Source organism: Zingiber officinale, chromosome 7B (assembly GCF_018446385.1).
Source record: "Zingiber officinale cultivar Zhangliang chromosome 7B, Zo_v1.1, whole genome shotgun sequence".
NCBI lineage: Eukaryota > Viridiplantae > Streptophyta > Magnoliopsida > Zingiberales > Zingiberaceae > Zingiber > Zingiber officinale.
This window is the reverse complement of record NC_055999.1, coordinates 369,666-387,159: the sequence shown is the minus strand read 5'-3', so window position 1 is coordinate 387,159 and position 17,494 is coordinate 369,666. Positions and strand designations below refer to the sequence as shown.

General features: G+C 36.3%; 3 protein-coding genes across 3 annotated transcripts; 2 read left to right on the top strand and 1 right to left on the bottom strand.

The window, feature by feature from the left end:
- The first annotated feature begins 924 nt into the window (after positions 1-924).
- On the top strand, positions 925-6,496 carry LOC122004862 (cycloeucalenol cycloisomerase-like). Its single transcript, XM_042559687.1, has 8 exons — positions 925-1,084; positions 1,167-1,311; positions 1,779-1,862; positions 2,837-2,878; positions 3,122-3,232; positions 4,510-4,701; positions 5,598-5,695; positions 6,010-6,496. The coding sequence occupies exons 2-8, from the start codon at positions 1,189-1,191 to the stop codon at positions 6,221-6,223; spliced, it is 864 nt and encodes a 287-aa protein (XP_042415621.1). The 5' UTR covers positions 925-1,084; positions 1,167-1,188; the 3' UTR covers positions 6,224-6,496.
- Positions 6,497-6,595: 99 nt separating this feature from the next.
- Positions 6,596-7,466, bottom strand: LOC122004863 (BAG family molecular chaperone regulator 1-like). The gene is made up of 2 exons (XM_042559688.1): positions 7,148-7,466; positions 6,596-7,076 (listed from the first exon to the last, which is right to left on the bottom strand). The coding sequence occupies exons 1-2, from the start codon at positions 7,380-7,382 to the stop codon at positions 6,844-6,846; spliced, it is 468 nt and encodes a 155-aa protein (XP_042415622.1). The 5' UTR covers positions 7,383-7,466; the 3' UTR covers positions 6,596-6,843.
- Positions 7,467-11,680: 4,214 nt separating this feature from the next.
- On the top strand, positions 11,681-16,016 carry LOC122004861 (ultraviolet-B receptor UVR8-like). Its single transcript, XM_042559685.1, has 6 exons — positions 11,681-11,895; positions 13,024-13,510; positions 13,584-13,933; positions 14,015-14,416; positions 14,794-15,178; positions 15,422-16,016. The coding sequence occupies exons 2-6, from the start codon at positions 13,286-13,288 to the stop codon at positions 15,662-15,664; spliced, it is 1,605 nt and encodes a 534-aa protein (XP_042415619.1). The 5' UTR covers positions 11,681-11,895; positions 13,024-13,285; the 3' UTR covers positions 15,665-16,016.
- The last annotated feature ends 1,478 nt before the right edge of the window (positions 16,017-17,494 follow it).

Genomic DNA, 17,494 nt, shown 5'->3' with positions numbered 1-17,494 from the left:
TGGATGTTCCTCTTTCGAAGATAAGCAAGCTATCTTCAATAAGAATTCAATAAATAATATGTCATTATGTTCAACTACTCTGACAATTGAGTTTCTCGACTCTCGCGCGTTTGCGCTTCCAAATTTAATAGGTGGATTGTTTATTTTCCGTGCTAGTATGTGCTTTTTTTTTATTTGTCCTCACAAGATATCTAATTGATTAAGGATGATAGTTTTATTATAATAAAATAAGAAGTCAATTCCTAATTAGTATCTTCCCTTAGTAACATATTTTTACTACAACGGGCCATAGATAAGTATGATCTTTTGGAGTGCTGGAATTTGATGGACTCCATCTGTTCTATGATATTCCATCTATTAACAACTTTTGATCCAGAAATAGATCAAGGATTACGATCCAGAGGATCCTATCCCATTATTTTATCTCTGAATCTACTGCCACAGACGAATAGTTAATTACTAATAAATTATCATTAAAAAAAAGTTTGGATCAGGAACAGTAAGTATATATATAAAACTCTTTCAGTCTGATGCAGTGCATTGCATGGAGTTTAAAAATAAATGGGACTGCACTCTTTGTCGTCTTCAATTGTTCATTTACAAAATTATATTTCAGTCCTTAAAACTTGAAAAATTATATATATAAATGTGGGATGCTGACAAGGAAAGGTCCCGCGTCCAGAGCATGCTTATCCTAATTCCATCAAGGCGAAACACTGGCGAGGTCCGTTACAATTAATTATTATTATTTCCCTGTCACTTTTATTTCAATTAATGCTTTATTCAGATTTTTTTTTTTAAAGTGCCTTTATTCCTTTCTAAATGTAGAAAAATAATTAAAAGTCTTTAAAGAAAATTTAAAAACTAATGGAGATTTTAGTCGAACCGAATCCGGCGTCTCCGAAACCGGAAACCGCATGGAGATTTTGTGAACCGTCGAACCGTGCCGCGGTCGGATCTACTCTCGGCTGTTTAGTGTGTGTGTGAGATAGACGTGCGAGGGGCTTCGTGCTCGGTGTTCCCATCTCAGCCTGCTGCGCCGGCGCTCCCTTGCCCGGCGATCTGACGGACAGTGGAGAGTTAGGTAATTGTACCATGCGTCGCTGTTCTGTAACTCGTGTCTAGGGTGGAGGTGGTTCTCATTGTTTCCGCCGGAGTTGATGCAGGCTCGCCGGGGGAACGACATTCATGACCAGCTTGTGGTTGGCTTCGAATCCAAGCAAGAGATGGGGGGAAGCATTTTTTTTACTCTACACCCCCTTCTGGCTCACCCTCTGCCTCGGGATCATCGTCCCTAATAAGCTTTACGAGGTCCGAACTTACTTCTTCCTGTTCGTGGTGATTTCCTCCTCGTGATATCGTCCTTAGCTTATGCTTTTACATCCATTTTTCGTGGACCGATTTGGGATTATGTCGAATGTTTTTCCTCTTTTCATTTGAATCATGGCTTTCGACTTCTATTTTCGCGTGGTTTGTGGCTTTTGATAGATTAGGTTTCTCTATCAACTAGAAATGGTTTCCTTGTCTCCTCAGAGATGATCAATGTTTCATTTACTATTGCTTTTTCCTCCCTACTACCGTAGTAGATCGTTTAATATTTAGTGATAAAAGACCGTCAGCTTGTTTACATTTTTCTTGAAGTGTGAAGAAATAAATGGCCTATACAGAATTTGTACGATTTGGAAGTATTGTATTTTAAATGCAGATTTCATGGAAATTGATGTTATTTTAATGCTGAAAAATCTTGAGAAATTGTTATAAGATGGCATTGATGACAGAAATTCACTGAATTGGAGTATCTGATTCTTGGGCTGGTTTCTGCTACTCCAGCTTTCTTGATACCACTTCTGATCGTGGGGAAGGTCCATACTTCGAACTCAAACTAGTTGATGATGTTACTAATTTGAGTACATAGCTTATCTGGTTTTCTTTGAGCAGCTATTCTTTCTTCGAGTACCTGCTTATTGCCCTTACTAAATTTATTTGATTTGCAGTTTTTTTACCACAAGTTTATTTATGTGTTACTTAATGTTGATGTTTCTGCACACTAAATGCAATGGAGCAAGCATGTCCCTAACAATCAATTTGGCATACCTTGGACAGGACTTGAAAAGAGGGAACAGAATGTTAATTTTGCAACTTATTCTACAAGTTCTAAAATTTGTTAGATTCAAATTCTTCCTATATGTTGGCTATTTCAGCTGTGTAACTAAACTGGAAACACAACTAATGCTATCTAATGTTGAATGACAAATATCTGCAACACAGGATGATCAGGATTTGAATACTGATTTGTTTTCCTTATGTAGAACAATCAGGATTTCGATACTGAATTTTTTTTCTCATGTGGAACGATCAGGCGATGTGTTTATTAGTGCCTTTGTCAAATTGTGATATCCATAGACTAGCAGTGGTCCAGCTGCTGCACAGATGATTTTAGGCATTCTACATACAGGGAAAGATTTGATGGATAATTAATGGATTGCCTTTGTGGTGACGCCTAGCATCTGTTTGGAAACAAAAGAGTTGCCGCCACATATTCTTTCTATTAAATAAAAAATAACAAAATTTTCCCTTTGCTTAGTTTGGTGTTCAAATTGGAACGTTTTGTCTTGTATGAATATATAATGCCTTTTTAGTTTACATATTCTGATGTTGGTCTTTTTTTGCTTTATATGCCAATAACCTCTTTTTGTATCACTTCCCCCGAATTACTTCTTTGCAACTGCACTAACATCCACTCTACCTAAATTGAATGTTTGATGCTGAAAAGTGAAATCAATAAAAACAGTTATATATAACTCGAGTTGAAGATTTCTCCTGCCCTTTCTTGCAGGCAGACAGTGGCAAATGCTGGAAAGACCGGTACTGGGTGAAGGTAACCTTACCTTTATTGATTCCTGGCAAGTATTTATTACTCATCCATGATAATTTTTATAGGTATCACTACAAAAATCACATGACAAGTTTTTCTTTAGTTCTCTGCATTACTTTTTAAAGATACACTGGGATTCAGTTTATAGCTTTGTTCTTAAAAAGTTCAGCTTTATTAAACACTTTGCTATATTTTTTCTCTTACTATAATGACACTGTGTAAGATTTGATGATTTGTTTGCTTCAGGCAAATCTGTGGATTGCAATTTTTAGTTATGTTGGGAACTACTTCTGGACTCACTATTTCTTCACAGTACTTGGAGCGTCATACACTTTTCCTTCGTGGAGAATGAACAATGTAAGCGAGCAGACAAATGATGCTAATTTTTACTCTCTTTTTTTCCTTATATCAAACTCCAAAACATGTTATATAGAGTCCTTCCTTTGTTATATTGTCTTTTAAGTAGCTATGACAAAGTCTTGAGCTAAAAATAGATTCAATTTCTCTCCATTTTTGACAAATCAGGTGTTGAAATTCTCTTCTTACTGTAAACCATCTTCAAATTACAGCCTCACCACTAAAAATCAATCTGTGTATTTTCAGGCACCCTTTACAGTTTGCATCTTTCTTCATTTTGGATGAAAAGATAGTGCTCTTTACTTACAGATGCCTTCAAAAAATTTGGATGTGAAATTGCAACGAAATTAATGTTTTGCTACACTTCTTGATTCTTCCTTATGAGCTTCAATCTTCCATTTTTGAGTGTTCTTCTGAGCATTGAGGTGGACAACTATTCCGTTAGATAGAAAATAATTGATGTTTGACTGAATATAAATTAAATCTCTTATGCAAGGTATTTGGTTAGCCGACCTCACCTAGTGGGATAAGATTTGATTGTTGTTGTATGCAAGAGATTTGCTCCTTACGCTTAGATTCACTGAAAGTGTCGAAGGGAGGCTTCTTATTATGTGACCTGCATACATGTGTGATGTTCAAAAGCTAGTTGAATTTCTTTTAGCCTCTCTCTTGATGTTATCCTGGTATGGTCAAGAAAAAGAAGATAGTTGACATATTGTACAATAACAATCACCTTAGTTTTTATATCAACTATCTTACTGATAAATTTGACGATCTGTTCGTTTGTGTGACTAAAGATGATATGCTGATAATCTCCTTAGGTAGCACATATATCTTGTTACCATACTGATCCTATTTAGTGAAACAATCTTTTCAAAAATAGTGGTTAAAACTGGATCGGACAGAGACTGGTTAAACTGGAAATTTGATACTTCAAGGGGGGAGTGCTAGAAATATTAGATTTAAAAGGTTATTGGTGTGTTTAATTTCTACCCACATTGGTATTTAGTTTAAGATTTTTCCATGTTATCAAGTATTTAGTGTGATAATTGCAATTATTTGCGGGCATGTATAACGAAGTTAAAATAAATCTTTGACATGTATTTCATTATAGACACAACATTTCATTTTTCTATCATTCTAGATTTCTGATAACGTTAATTTTATATTCTGTCATATATGATTGCTGGTGCATTGTTGTCAATTAGCTTTATCAGAAGGTTGTGGTCTTAAATTGGTTATCCTGTCTGGTATAACAAATTATTCTGATGTTGCAGGTCCCACATACTACTTTCCTTCTCACTCATTCTTGTTTCCTGTTTTACCACATGGCATCAAATATTACACTTCGGAGACTGCGCCATTTCCTCACGGATTTACCACAGTCAATTCAACTAGCCAGTGAAGCTGCATGGATTTTAGCTCTTTCTTATTTTATTGCTTATCTGGAGACTTTAGCTATTGCAAATGTATGTGGTAGCTTGTGTCTTCTATCTTTGATGACTTCTCACCATCGTCTACCTTGTTTTTTTTCATTACATATAATAATCTATAAAAACAACTAAGGAAACATATTCAAAGAAATATAACCTTCTGAGGCTTAATTACAAATGGCTAATTCTTTCAGTTTTAGGAGAGCAAGCATAGCAAGAGAAGTTCAAGGAAACTATGGCAATAAAAACCTAAACTTGGACTTTTTTTGCCTAAAACAAATACCTAAACACTGTAAACAATTTATTCATGTGAAATGCTCTATCTGGACAAAAGCAAATGATATATGCAGGGTTCAAACTTTTGTAGAGCATTATGTGTGTCACAGCCTTTTGAGGCCATCTGGTCAGGCTATCTTGATACTACATATTTCTACTATTAATGGCATATGCAGTTACTTAAAAAGCTGGTGTGGAAAACAGGAAAGGAAGTGAGAGAATCATGCATGAGAGTAGGGGGGTAGAGGAAGAAAGATGATTGTTAGATTCTCCAGGTTCCCTTTGAGAAGTCCTTCAATTTGCTAGTTATTTATAAATAGCTACTGACATGATGAATTCATCTTATGGAATCTTAAAATGTCTATATGATATAATCTTAGAAATTCCAGAATGAAACACCAATAAGACATGTTAGACCAAGCTATTTGGTGTTGGGTTGAGTCATTATGAGCACAGTATATAGAATTTATTGCTCTATAAAAGCAAGTGTTCCAACAAATCTGGACGGTTTGATACATCAGTATATATATACACTTTCTCCTACCAATATAAAGGTTATAAATTTTGTCAGTTTGGTGATGGCGTTTATTTACTTTCATTCATTTGCTGTACACTTATAACCTGATGACTTTGTATGTAATCTACATGTTTTGCAGTTCCCCTACTATGAGTTCGTTGATCGGGAATCCATGTACAAAGTGGGATCATTATTCTATGCGATCTATTTCCTAGTGAGCTTCCCTATGTTTGGGAGGTAAGAAGCTTAATATGGCAGAAACGCTCAATATCACAATATGAATTTCCTTTGGAGCTAGGATCAATAAACAAGAATGTTTCCATACATCTAACAACATTACTGCATAGAACGTGACTGATTCTTTTCAAAGTTGTCAGCCTTTACTTTTTCTTTATTGTGAATATGATATGGTAGCGTAGACAATCACAACAAAGTAAACTAATATTGCTGAAGAGTATTTCCTTATATGACAACTATCATCTCTATTGTAGTGTAGAATGTTATGCACTATGTTTGCACGCCACAGACTCTAACCTCTTAGTCCTTCTCAGGGTAGATGAGAAAGATGGTCAACCATGGGACCTCCCAAGGGTGGCTGTGGATGCACTGGGTGCGGCGATGCTTGTAACTATAATACTTGATTTATGGCGCATATTTCTTGGACCTATAGTTCCTATTCCAGAATCAAGGCAATGCAGTCAACCAGGGCTTGCGTGGTTCCACATACCAGAAGGCACCGTTGTACGCCATGCCAGCACTGCTTAGCAATAGACCTTTAGATTTTCCCCTTTGCATAGTTCTGTTGTGTTCCTTTTCAAATTTGCTCAATTCCAAGGGCTTAGACATCCCAAAATGCCCTACTTTCTATCAAACTCTGTCACCCAATGTTCCCACTTAGTACTGCGTGGTGGTGACCCTTCAACTAAACAATTATTTGATTGCAAATTTTGCATGCTAAAAATGCAATCTAGCATTGGAGAATGCTAAGCTATTTCTTGGGGAAAAGGTAATATGAATGCACAACGTTTTTACCCGAAAGTTTATTTAAGTGCGTTTATAATTTAAAGTTTTGATATTATAGTCATACTCAATAAATTCTTAATGCATGTTTCCTAGAAATTATTTCCTTGTCACTTTTATGATCATGCTACCAGCTTCATTATCTCGAATCGGATGATTTGATGCCTCAACCACATGAAACAGAAGTAACACAAGTTTTCATTCCATTACTTAACCATTCAGGAATGCGACTCTGGAGCTTCTACAACAGCTTTACAGTTAGTTAATTCATCACCTGGCCAATTACAAACTACTTGGCTTCTCAGTTTCGTTAGTTCTAAGGACTCTGAGCTGACCAAAATCCAACTTGATTTTTGTGTAGTTACTTACACTTGGATAATGGTGCGGCAAGGGCTGCTCATCACTTGGCTTATTCCTGCCATGGCTCTCAACTTCCTCTCTTTAATTGCAGGATCCTCTAAAAGCAGCACCTTGTCCTTGTCCCTGACTCCCACCATGTGAAGATGCTCATCGTCCTCTCTCTCCTTTCCCCTGAACAGAAGCCTCTGCTCCCTCGGCTCTAATCCTGTCACCATGGACGCTGCCATCTTCATCTCCCCTGCAATTCCACATGAATTTAGTGCATCAAAAGTGGTATTGATTAAACATATCAACGGAAAAGGGACTCACAGAATGTGGCCGTGGCTCCCAGGGAGATGTAATGAGAATTAAATCCAGTGGATATTCTCACTGTGATTACTTCATCACCTCCCTCTTCGCATTCCCTCTTCTGAACCAGCATTCCTCCAGGCCGCACCTCCCATTGGATACCGCCGCCACCACCATGGCCTTCGATAGCTCCATCGCCGCTGTGATTCACCTTAGAACTTCTCTTGAACAGCCTCTTTGATCTCAACTTGATCATTCTCTTCTAGGGAAGTTTAATTTGGATGCTCGTGTGAAAGACTTTGGAGTCCCGGAGGACTATACTTATAGGGAAGAGTTATGAGAGCTTGGACGTGCTTTAGAAGCGTGCATTAAGATATTAAAAGGGGGTTTCATTTGTGGGACAAGACAAGACACAAGAGAAGCTAGCTTTAAAAAGCAAACAAAAAAAAGAAAAGTATCGAGTCAGATAAGCTTCTTTTCTGAAGGACATGGAAAGAATTGAGATCTTTAATTCCTTTTGGTGAGATTGTTTCCTAAAGATGCGATTGAGTGAGTTCTGGAGATGTTTTGATTATAGATTAGCGATAAGGTTAGAACAACAGCTAGCACATGGGGCTGGCAACATGCTTTCCTCTATTACGGAGCTTGTTCAATCATCCACATGGTCGGCTGAGAAATCGGTGAAAATTATTATTATTATTTTGTAATGGTCTTAGTACTATTCTTATTTTTTCTTCTTCTTCTTCTCCTTAAAAAACGGGTTGTAATTGCAATTCCATCATTAAGAAATGGGCTCGGGACGGCGGTGCATGTGGACGTGATATGGTCAATATCTTTAAAATGGATGGGAGAACCGCAAACATATAGAAATGGAACAAATTAGAACCTCGATGATACGTAATTTACAATTAAAGATACAATAATTGATTGGATCGCTAAGGTTCTTTACAAGGATTGAGATTAAAAGCTATTTTAGATTATTTTGTATTTTAAAAAGACCGCTTGATTAATATTGAATAAGTTAATTTACTCTTTTATAGCATAAGTCCCTGACGACTTTTTATTTTCCTAAAAAAATATAGGCAGTTATTATGGTGATTTTAATTTTAACATGGAAATGACTAAATAAAAGAGGCTAATAAAAATAAGAAAAGTAATAAATAGGTTTCTGTATAATTAATAAATTTCATCAAAATATACCTAATAATTGATGTTGTAATAATTGAAAACAGAAAGTATGATAATTGGACGTTTGTTTTATTTTTTTTTTAGAAAATTAAAAATGCGTTTAGTTTATATTTTTTAGGTTCATTTTCTAAAAAACAGAGATAGTATTTTTTGAGAAAACGGAAAATGGAAAAAAGCTATTTTTTAGAAAATAAAAGTTATAGTTTTCTGAAAATAAAAATAAAAATAAACCAAACGCTCTGGTAACATTTGTAGAATCTGGTTTTTTTTAAAAAAAATATAATAAAAATACCTAATTTTCATGATAAAAATTCAGTTGCTAATTTAAATTAATCTAACAACCAATTAGTGACCAGTAATACATATAGGTGTATTTTTTTATCGTAATTTAATTTAGTGACTGTATTAATATTTCGATCGTTATATAATATAACGATCAAATTAATATTCGATAGTTAAAATTAACCATCGAAACAATTTTCAATTACAAATTTATAAAAATTTTTTTCTATTTTAACAAATAGCGGCCGAAATTGAATTTCAATCTATCATTTGGATGGAAATCTAATTTCGTTACCTAATATAAAGACTGAATTAGATTTAGGTCATAAATGTTAATTCTGATATTCCATATAAAACAAATTTTCGGATCTATAATTTTCTAATAAATGAAATTAACTAGCAATAGAGCATAAATAATAATTTAAATTACTTATTTTTGAAAGAAAAATACGATTATGAAGTAAAACGTAAATTTTTAATGTCACATTCATAAAAATACTAAATTTGTACTATTCTAATTATTCCATTGAAATTATTTGTCCAATATATTAATACCCTATCTGTTCATATGGAAATCTTGGCCTTCTTCAATCTTGAATACAGAATATTCTCTCTTTGCATTTATTGTATTTCCTTCTCTACCAATATTATAATTGGAATCGTCTTATTATTATTCTGAAAAAATCTATTTATATATTTTGATTTTTATATAATTTAATTTTATAAAAAAATATAATTACATCTTACTATAGATAATTTTTTTTTTAATTTTTATTTTTTTATTTTTAATAATTTAGTTTTTCAATTAATTTCAGAGATGATCGATTTGGTTTCATTAAAATTTCTAACTAACTATTAAGATAAATCATAAAATCATTTTGACTCATCCAAAATACCAATATTCAGAAAAATATCTTACAATAATCACAGTTAAAATTTAAATCTTAATTCCCTTTATATATGAAAGGATATCACACCATTATCCCGAAATATGTTATTAGATAAAACAGAGCAATGTTACCAATGTTACCGGGATAGCTCAAATTCTAATCCGTTAATAACATAGCTCAGTCTTTTTTAAAAAAAAAAAAAAAAAATTTTATAGTTTATCCGATACAAAATTTAATTGATTTTTTCTAAAACTTATCTTGAGTTTAAACTCTAACTATCTCTACATTATCTAAAATAAACCTAATTAATCTTTTCTAAAATTTATTAGAATAAATATTTAATCATCCTGAAAAAAAAAATGATAAAGAGATGATATCTCACACATAAGTCCCAGTAAGATTGGTAGAATCTAGTTTTTTTTTTTTTAAATATAATAATACTATTTCCTGTAATGACTTATTAGATTCACTAAATAGATCTAAGTCACACAAAAAATACCTAATTTTAATGATCAAATATTCAGTTGCTAATTTAAATTAATCTAACAACCAATTAGTGACCAATAATACATATAGGTGACTTTTTTTATCGTAATTTAATTTAATGAGTGAATTAATATTTTGATCATTATGTTTGACTGAATTAGATTTAGATCATAAATGTTAATATAGGGACTGAATTAGATTTAGATCATAAATGTTAATTCTGATAGCTAATATTCCATATAGAATAGATTTCGGATCAATTATTAGTGTAATTTTCTAATGAATGAAATTAACTAGAGCATAAATCTGAATGATTTAAATTGCTTATTTTTATTTGTCCGATATACTAATACCCTATCCATCCGAAATCTTGGTCTTGTTTCAATCCTGGATCTAGAATATTCTCTCTTTATATTTATTGTACTTCATTCTCTACTGATATTATAATTGGAATCGTCTTATTATATTTTTGAAAAAAATCCATTTTCATAAAGATAGGAGACTATTTTGATTCTTATATAATTTTATTTTATAAAAGATATAATTACATTTTACAAGAGATAAACATAAAGTATTTTTATTTTTATTTTTAATAATTCAATTTTTCGATTTTAAAAGTGACCGATTCAATGAAAATTTCTAATTGACAATCAAGATAAATCATGAAGTCATTAGGCTCACTCAAAATATCAATCTTAGACTTACGTTTTATTAGAATAAAAATTTCTTTAATTCCCTTTATACATGGAAGGATATCACACCAGAAATATTATTAGATAACACACAACAATGTTACCAATGTTACCGGGCATCAGCTACATATGTCGTGTAATACTTTCAAATTCTAATCCGTTAATAACATAGCTCAGTCTTTTTACTTTTAAATTTTAAATAATTATTTTAGTTTATCCGTTAAAAAATTTAATTGATTTTTTCTAAAACTTATCTCAATAAAACTCTAACTATCTCTACATTATCTAAAATAAATCTAATTAATCTTTTCTAAAATTTATTAGAATAAATATTTAATCATCCTGAAAAACAAGGTGATAAAGAGGATGATATCTCTCACATCAAGTCCCATAAATAAATATACACCAACTGTGCATCTATCCCTCTAGACCATACTGTTGCTAGATTGAAAACTTAAAGCTTTTGCGGACTTTGCACAACATTAAAGATCTTCTTGTGAAGAAGTATACATGTGTCTTCTGTTCAGGTTAGTTACATATATATTACTTTTGAACTCCAGGCTTCAATGATTCATGCAAACTATACAATCTCCCGCGGAAGCAATTTTCAAGTTGTTTTATGTTTGGGAGATGCATGATCTTCTCCGTATAAAGTCGTTGTACTAGAGTAAAAATATTTCTCATAAACTACATATATTTTGAGTGAATTACTACTTTTCTAAAAAAAAAAATGCACTTTGCACAAACAATCACCTTTAATATTGTAGGTACTATATCTGTAAGTTGTAATTTTTTTAAACAAAATATTATAATAATTTTATTTTAAGGGGTGGAAATGTCTAAACGAAAGAATTAGAAGTTTAATAAAAGAATTAAAAAATTGATTAAAATAATACTACAATGTAATAAAACAGGCTCGGCCTGGCAAGCTCCGGCCCAATTGTATCGCTGTAGCTAACGTGTGGGTCTCCCGGGCCGAGTGCGTATAAAACTGGGAATTGTCCTCCTCCCTGATGACACCTCATCACTCTGTTCACCTCGTTCCTCCCTCATCTTCTCCACGTCTCTACCCCTCCCACCCCATCGGATTCCTCCTCTCGATCTCGATCCGGTACCTGAAGTGTCCCGATCGCGTCGAGTTCCGATTCCGTCTCTAATTTATTGTAATCGTGGAGAAGAATCGGGGGAAAGGACGAGGGAAGCGCCCGGATAGTTGTCGCTCATCAGTCCGGTAGCATCTCTCGCTCCCGATGGAATTGTCGAATGATCTGCAGCCTTTTGCAGCGTTCTCTGATTTTCTCGATCTTTGTTTGTTCGATCTGCACTTAAAATTTTGATTTTTTTTTAATGTTATTTCTTGGCTATGTTTACCTGAATGGTCCTCTCGTCTGCCTCTAGCTCTGGTATTCTGTTTCCTTTTTTTGTGAAATGAAGTTTGGCATGTGATTTCCGATACTGATTTGTTTCCAAGTTGACCTAAAGATTCAACATTTCCTTTTCTCATCCCGTTTTTTGGGGAAAAAGCAAAAGGGTTGTCTGTTCTCATTGATGTTTGATTATGTTTATGGGCATTTGTATCTTATCCTGTGAATTGAATTTTTAATTTTTTTTTAGTTTTGTTTCTTTACGTCGTCTGAACTTATTCTTCAAGATTGCTTTCCCCTTGGTTATCTGTTTCGTGGTGTGTGTAACAAAGTCGCAGAATTTATTGACGATTGTGGGATTCGTTCGGCGAAATATCTTCTGGAGTGGAATACTTCTCTTTCTCTTTGAGAACATCTCTGGGAATATGCTTTGTTTGGAAGCTTGTACTGCCTGGATCATTTCCTTTCCTTGTTGTACTTGGCTTCCTTCTTTTGCTCTTTTTTCCTTTGAGGGTTTCCTATATAGTTATATGAAGCTTAGACTTGCTCTAGATCGTCCAGGACATCGATTGCTTCCAAACTTTTCACAAACATTGCAATAATAGCTTTGAGCTTAAGTAATTGTTTTAAAATCCTGCTTGTGCTAGAGATCCACATCTTGCAGGCTAAATTTTCCTTCTTTCCTGTTTCAAACAAGGGCTTATCCTGCCCAAAGCTTCTCAATTTCTTTTGATGATCGATCTTGCTTTACTTTTTTTATTACATCCTTAATCTCCATCTGTGATTATGATTGCTTTTCCTACTTGTTTCGTACGAGTTTTATCTCATCTTTTAAAACAAAAATGTGTCTCAATCTTTGTTTTTCTAAACTTTATTAGTGTATTTGTTTGATTTACGGTTTATTTCCTCTTCTTAATTTGGATGGTTCCCCATGAAAATTATTTATAATATGACTGAGATATTGACCAACTTCTCTTTATTGTTTCTTCATTCAGGATTTTCATATGTTAGTATGCTTTGTGACCAAAATATGCCAAAATTTGACAAGTTTGAGGATTGGAGTAAGAAGATCTGACTTGTTATTTTGCAAATACTCATCCCAAAAGTAATGTGAAGGATTGTTCTTGGTCTTTGCTGCCACTTCCTGTTTGTCAATATCTTGAAGTGGTACACTGGAGGTGGTGTTTCAGATATAAGCTTTTGCTTGAAATAACCCCACTGCTTCAGGTTTGGGAACTAAGAATTAGACAGTGCCCGATGGATGCCACCGCTAGTGGTAGCAGTTCCTCAATAACTTTTCACACGATTGTAGATTCGTCCCTCTCTCTTGTGTCCCCATTGCAGCAAACATTCCAACGTGCGCAACGGCATTGCTTTGGAGATTCCACCCCAGGGGAATTCCCTTTGGCTGCAAACCCCTCAATTGTTCTCCATGTTCTTACTTCTTGCAATTTGGATCCCCATGATCTTGCTAATCTGGAGGCAAGTTGCATCTGATGTTTCTTTTGTTAATAGAATTGATATTGCCACTGATGGATTCCACTGTTTGTGGCAGGCAACATGTACATTTTTCAGGAAGCCTGCCAATTTCACCCCTGATTTTCAATTATCTATTGCCGAGCTTGCGGCTTTGGATATGTGTCAAAAACGGGCTATATTTAAGCCAATGACTTCTGAAGAGAAGGACTTTCTTAAGCAACGCTGTGGGGGGTCCTGGAAATTAGTTCTTAGGTATATATTAGCTGGTGAGGGCTGTTGCAGACGAGAAAATTCTCATGCTATTGCTGGCCCTGGTCATAGCATTGCCGTGACTTCGTCTGGATCAGTATATTCCTTTGGGTCGAACAATTCAGGGCAGCTTGGACATGGCACCACTGAAGAGGAGTGGAAACCTCGACTTATAAGGTTCATTTAATTTCCAGTTGCTTCGTACAGTCGATGCACATTAATGCATAACAAGGACAAGAAACATTTGGTGCTTCACAGATCATTGCAAGGTATTCGGATTATACAAGCAGCAGCTGGAGCAGGGAGAACGATGCTGATTAGTGATGCTGGAAGAGTTTATGCATTTGGAAAGGACTCATTTGGAGAGGCGGAATATGGAGCACAAGGTTCCACTGTGGTGACTACTCCCCAGCTGGTGGAATCATTGAAAAATGTATATGTTGTTCAGGCAGCAATTGGGAACTTCTTCACGGCTGTTCTTTCTCGAGAAGGCAGGATCTACACTTTCTGCTGGGGGACTGACTCAAAGCTTGGCCATCAGACAGAGCCGAATGACCTGGTACCTCGTCTTCTACAGGGTCCTCTTGAGAACATACCAGTGGTTCAGATTGCTGCTGGTTATTGTTACCTGCTAGCATTGGCCTGTCAACCAAGTGGCATGTAAGTTTTATCCTACTTGTACTCTTAACAATCAGTCCCAACCTTTTCTCCTTCACACTAGTCTCTATTAAAACTGCTCGGACATGGTGTGGTGGTTAAACTGAATTAAAAAAAAGCCCATCACATGTTGTTTCAAACATTCGTTTTTTTACTTCAATGTCCCACCAGTCCCAGATATTCGAGACTTCCAGCTGCTTGTCATTGCCTTACCTCCATGCTACACTTATGTTGGTTCAATTCAGAAACTGCATGAACTTTCAATTTGCTTTTGCATGCCTATTGGCTATTCTACTGCATGAGTAATCTATTTCATATCCAACACAAAGCTTGAGGATTGAATGTAATGTCAAATTTATGCTTGCATTTGCATCATGCAGGTCCGTCTACTCTGTGGGCTGCGGCTTAGGAGGGAAGCTTGGTCATGGTTCGAGGACAGATGAAAAATACCCAAGGTTGATCGAGCAGTTTCAGACTCTAAACCTGCAACCTATGGTGGTTGCCGCAGGTGCGTGGCATGCTGCTGTTGTGGGGAGAGATGGGCGTGTTTGCACATGGGGATGGGGACGTTATGGCTGTTTGGGCCATGGGAATGAGGAGTGTGAATCTGTTCCCAAGGTGATAGAATCCCTGGCTACTATCAAGGCTGTACATGTCGCAACCGGCGACTATACTACGTTTGTCGTGTCTGACACTGGGGATGTTTACTCCTTCGGCTGTGGAGAATCCTCCAGTTTGGGTCATTCTACTGCCATCGACAGTCAGGTTTGTCATGCTCCTCTAGTTATAATCTTTTTGTTAGCAATATAGGCAACTAAATTGGCACCAAGATTACCAATAGTGCCTTCACTGTCAGTGATGTGGTTATCCAGAACCCAATTTTTTGCATTTCCCTTTGCATTTCGTTCAGTGGCTCTAAATACTGGGATCCTGGCAGTTAGTTTTCATTCACTCGGCGCTGAGCCGTGTACATGGATGAGCTGACCTAAGCCTTTATCTTTTTTGCAGGGTAACAGGCATGCCAATGTACTCAGCCCAAAATTAGTAACTTCATTGAAGAACATCAATGAAAGGGTAGTTCAAATTAGCCTCACAAACTCAATCTACTGGAATGCACATACCTTTGCTCTAACAGATTCTGGGAAACTGTATGCATTTGGTGCTGGCGACAAGGGCCAACTTGGCATTGAACTAGTTGCACAACAGACAGAAAGTGGGACGCCGGAGCATGTGAACGTCAATCTTAGTTAAGGTGTATTAATCTTAGTTAGGCACACCTGCTGGTTCTCTGCATTTCCTTAAAATTTGTTATGGCATCTGCCACCATTGGCTCTCTGGTTTCTACCACGTATTCAATCCCTGGCACCACCACCATTGTGACTGATCGAAGACCCCTCTTGTTCATATAACATTATGACTCATTCTGTTCATAGATTATGTTCGTGTGTACATAACAAAGCTTTGTTAGGTGCATGGTTCAGCTCGAGGAAGACCATGGATGTCCATAGATGTGTCAATTTGGTAACATCATCCTTGAACAGGTAAAACTAACTGTTATTAGCCATTTCAATTTGCCTTGTGTTAATCAGTTTGTTTTCAGTAATGGTCTCGCCAAACTTGGCCGTATATCCATCTTTTAATCTTCTTTGATTGGATTATGTGCTTGGAAACTTCCAGCATGAGACAATTCTTACTGGTGAGCGCTTGATTGATCATATATGATCAGCAATCAAGAGGCAAATGATTGCTTAAGATTGTCAGAATCTTGTGCAGATAAGTTAAAAGTACCTAAAGCCAATTTGATGAGCGTTGTTGCTCGGTCCCATTATTTGTCTTTTCGCACACAAATCTGGTCCCTTCACTGCTTTGATAAATCTTTGGACTTGGGGATGGAGGTTTAGCCATAAATGTAAATCTACTTGTTCCGTTTAGTAGGGCCATGACATCTCATAGCACTCACTGATAACGAACGAGATCTTTACTATGCCTAAGTCTTTGGTGTGTGGCTTCCACACACACACACACAATGCTTGATTTGATTAAAGTGTGAATTAATGGTTCCTGCAACAAATGCATTCATTGAGGGATGGGCATATGGAGAATCAGAATGCCCATCGACAATGACTGCATGATTAAAAAGAAAAAAGAAAGGGAAAAGTAATGGGACAGCAACGTAATTGGCAAGATAACTAGTGGGCAGTTTCATGCCGTTACGCATCTACAAGACTTGTTAAGGGGGACTAAGGCAGTTTTTAGAGACTTTTTCCTGTGGTTGATGAAGTCTGAAGTTTCAGATCTGTCTTCATCAAAAAAAAAAAAAAAATTAAAGGGAGCAATGCTCAGGCACTTAAACATGTATAATTGTTTTATACTAAAAAACAGGTATGGGTAATGTGGTGCTGTCCTCGTAGTGGCAATGGTCCCCAATCAGGTTAATGATGCTTTGTTGCTTACTGCAACCATCCAAGCTCACCAAGCACATCGATCTTCACTCCCATGGTTAATTTCCAACTTCTGCAAGTACATTGACGTCCAGTTAATTCGATGTCCCTGTCTCCGAACGTCGTTAATCGTCACAGTAGTTTTTGTCTTTTTGATGACTAAAAGTACATCGTAGACGTTGTCTTCCAACGCTTGCACTTCTGTCACGGCGGGACAAGCCACCCGCCCGGCCCCTTGGTCCAATCTGCACTCGGCCGGCCCAATCTGCAACGTATCTGGGCCGGACCTAGCACGGCTCTGCCGCTGTTTAGCCATCCTTTTTAACACAGCTCGAGTCCACGTTTCGTGCTAGCCCGATTTATACCTGCTCGGTGACTGGCATTGACGTGTGGGACCGCTCACAATTCCGCACCCGAAACTCGTTAACTTGTCCCGAAACCAGCACCGTGATCGCATCGAGCAGCGATGCCGTACGGGCCGGGGCCAACACATCGGAGAAAAAGGCACCGACCGACGCCTGTCCCGTAAAACACCAGCATCGCTCACGAGCCGTGCCCCACTGCAAAGTCAGCCGTGGCAATGGTCCCAACAGCCGATCCCATCGAGTGGGCTCTCCGAGTTCTCGTTCCTTCGCGACTT

Excerpts from the sequence above, each read along its gene's own strand:
- LOC122004862 (XM_042559687.1), top strand. The coding sequence starts at position 1,189 with ATGACCAGCTTGTGGTTGGCTTCGAATCCAAGCAAGAGATGGGGGGAA. Across the intron at positions 1,863-2,836 it reads CACTTCTGATCGTGGGGAAG|GCAGACAGTGGCAAATGCTG; the intron begins GTCCATACTTCG and ends CCTTTCTTGCAG. Across the intron at positions 4,702-5,597 it reads AGACTTTAGCTATTGCAAAT|TTCCCCTACTATGAGTTCGT; the intron begins GTATGTGGTAGC and ends CATGTTTTGCAG.
- LOC122004863 (XM_042559688.1), bottom strand. The coding sequence starts at position 7,382 with ATGATCAAGTTGAGATCAAAGAGGCTGTTCAAGAGAAGTTCTAAGGTG. Across the intron at positions 7,077-7,147 it reads GGGAGCCACGGCCACATTCT|GGGAGATGAAGATGGCAGCG; the intron begins GTGAGTCCCTTT and ends GTGGAATTGCAG.
- LOC122004861 (XM_042559685.1), top strand. The coding sequence starts at position 13,286 with ATGGATGCCACCGCTAGTGGTAGCAGTTCCTCAATAACTTTTCACACG. Across the intron at positions 13,934-14,014 it reads TGGAAACCTCGACTTATAAG|ATCATTGCAAGGTATTCGGA; the intron begins GTTCATTTAATT and ends GGTGCTTCACAG. Across the intron at positions 15,179-15,421 it reads CTACTGCCATCGACAGTCAG|GGTAACAGGCATGCCAATGT; the intron begins GTTTGTCATGCT and ends TCTTTTTTGCAG.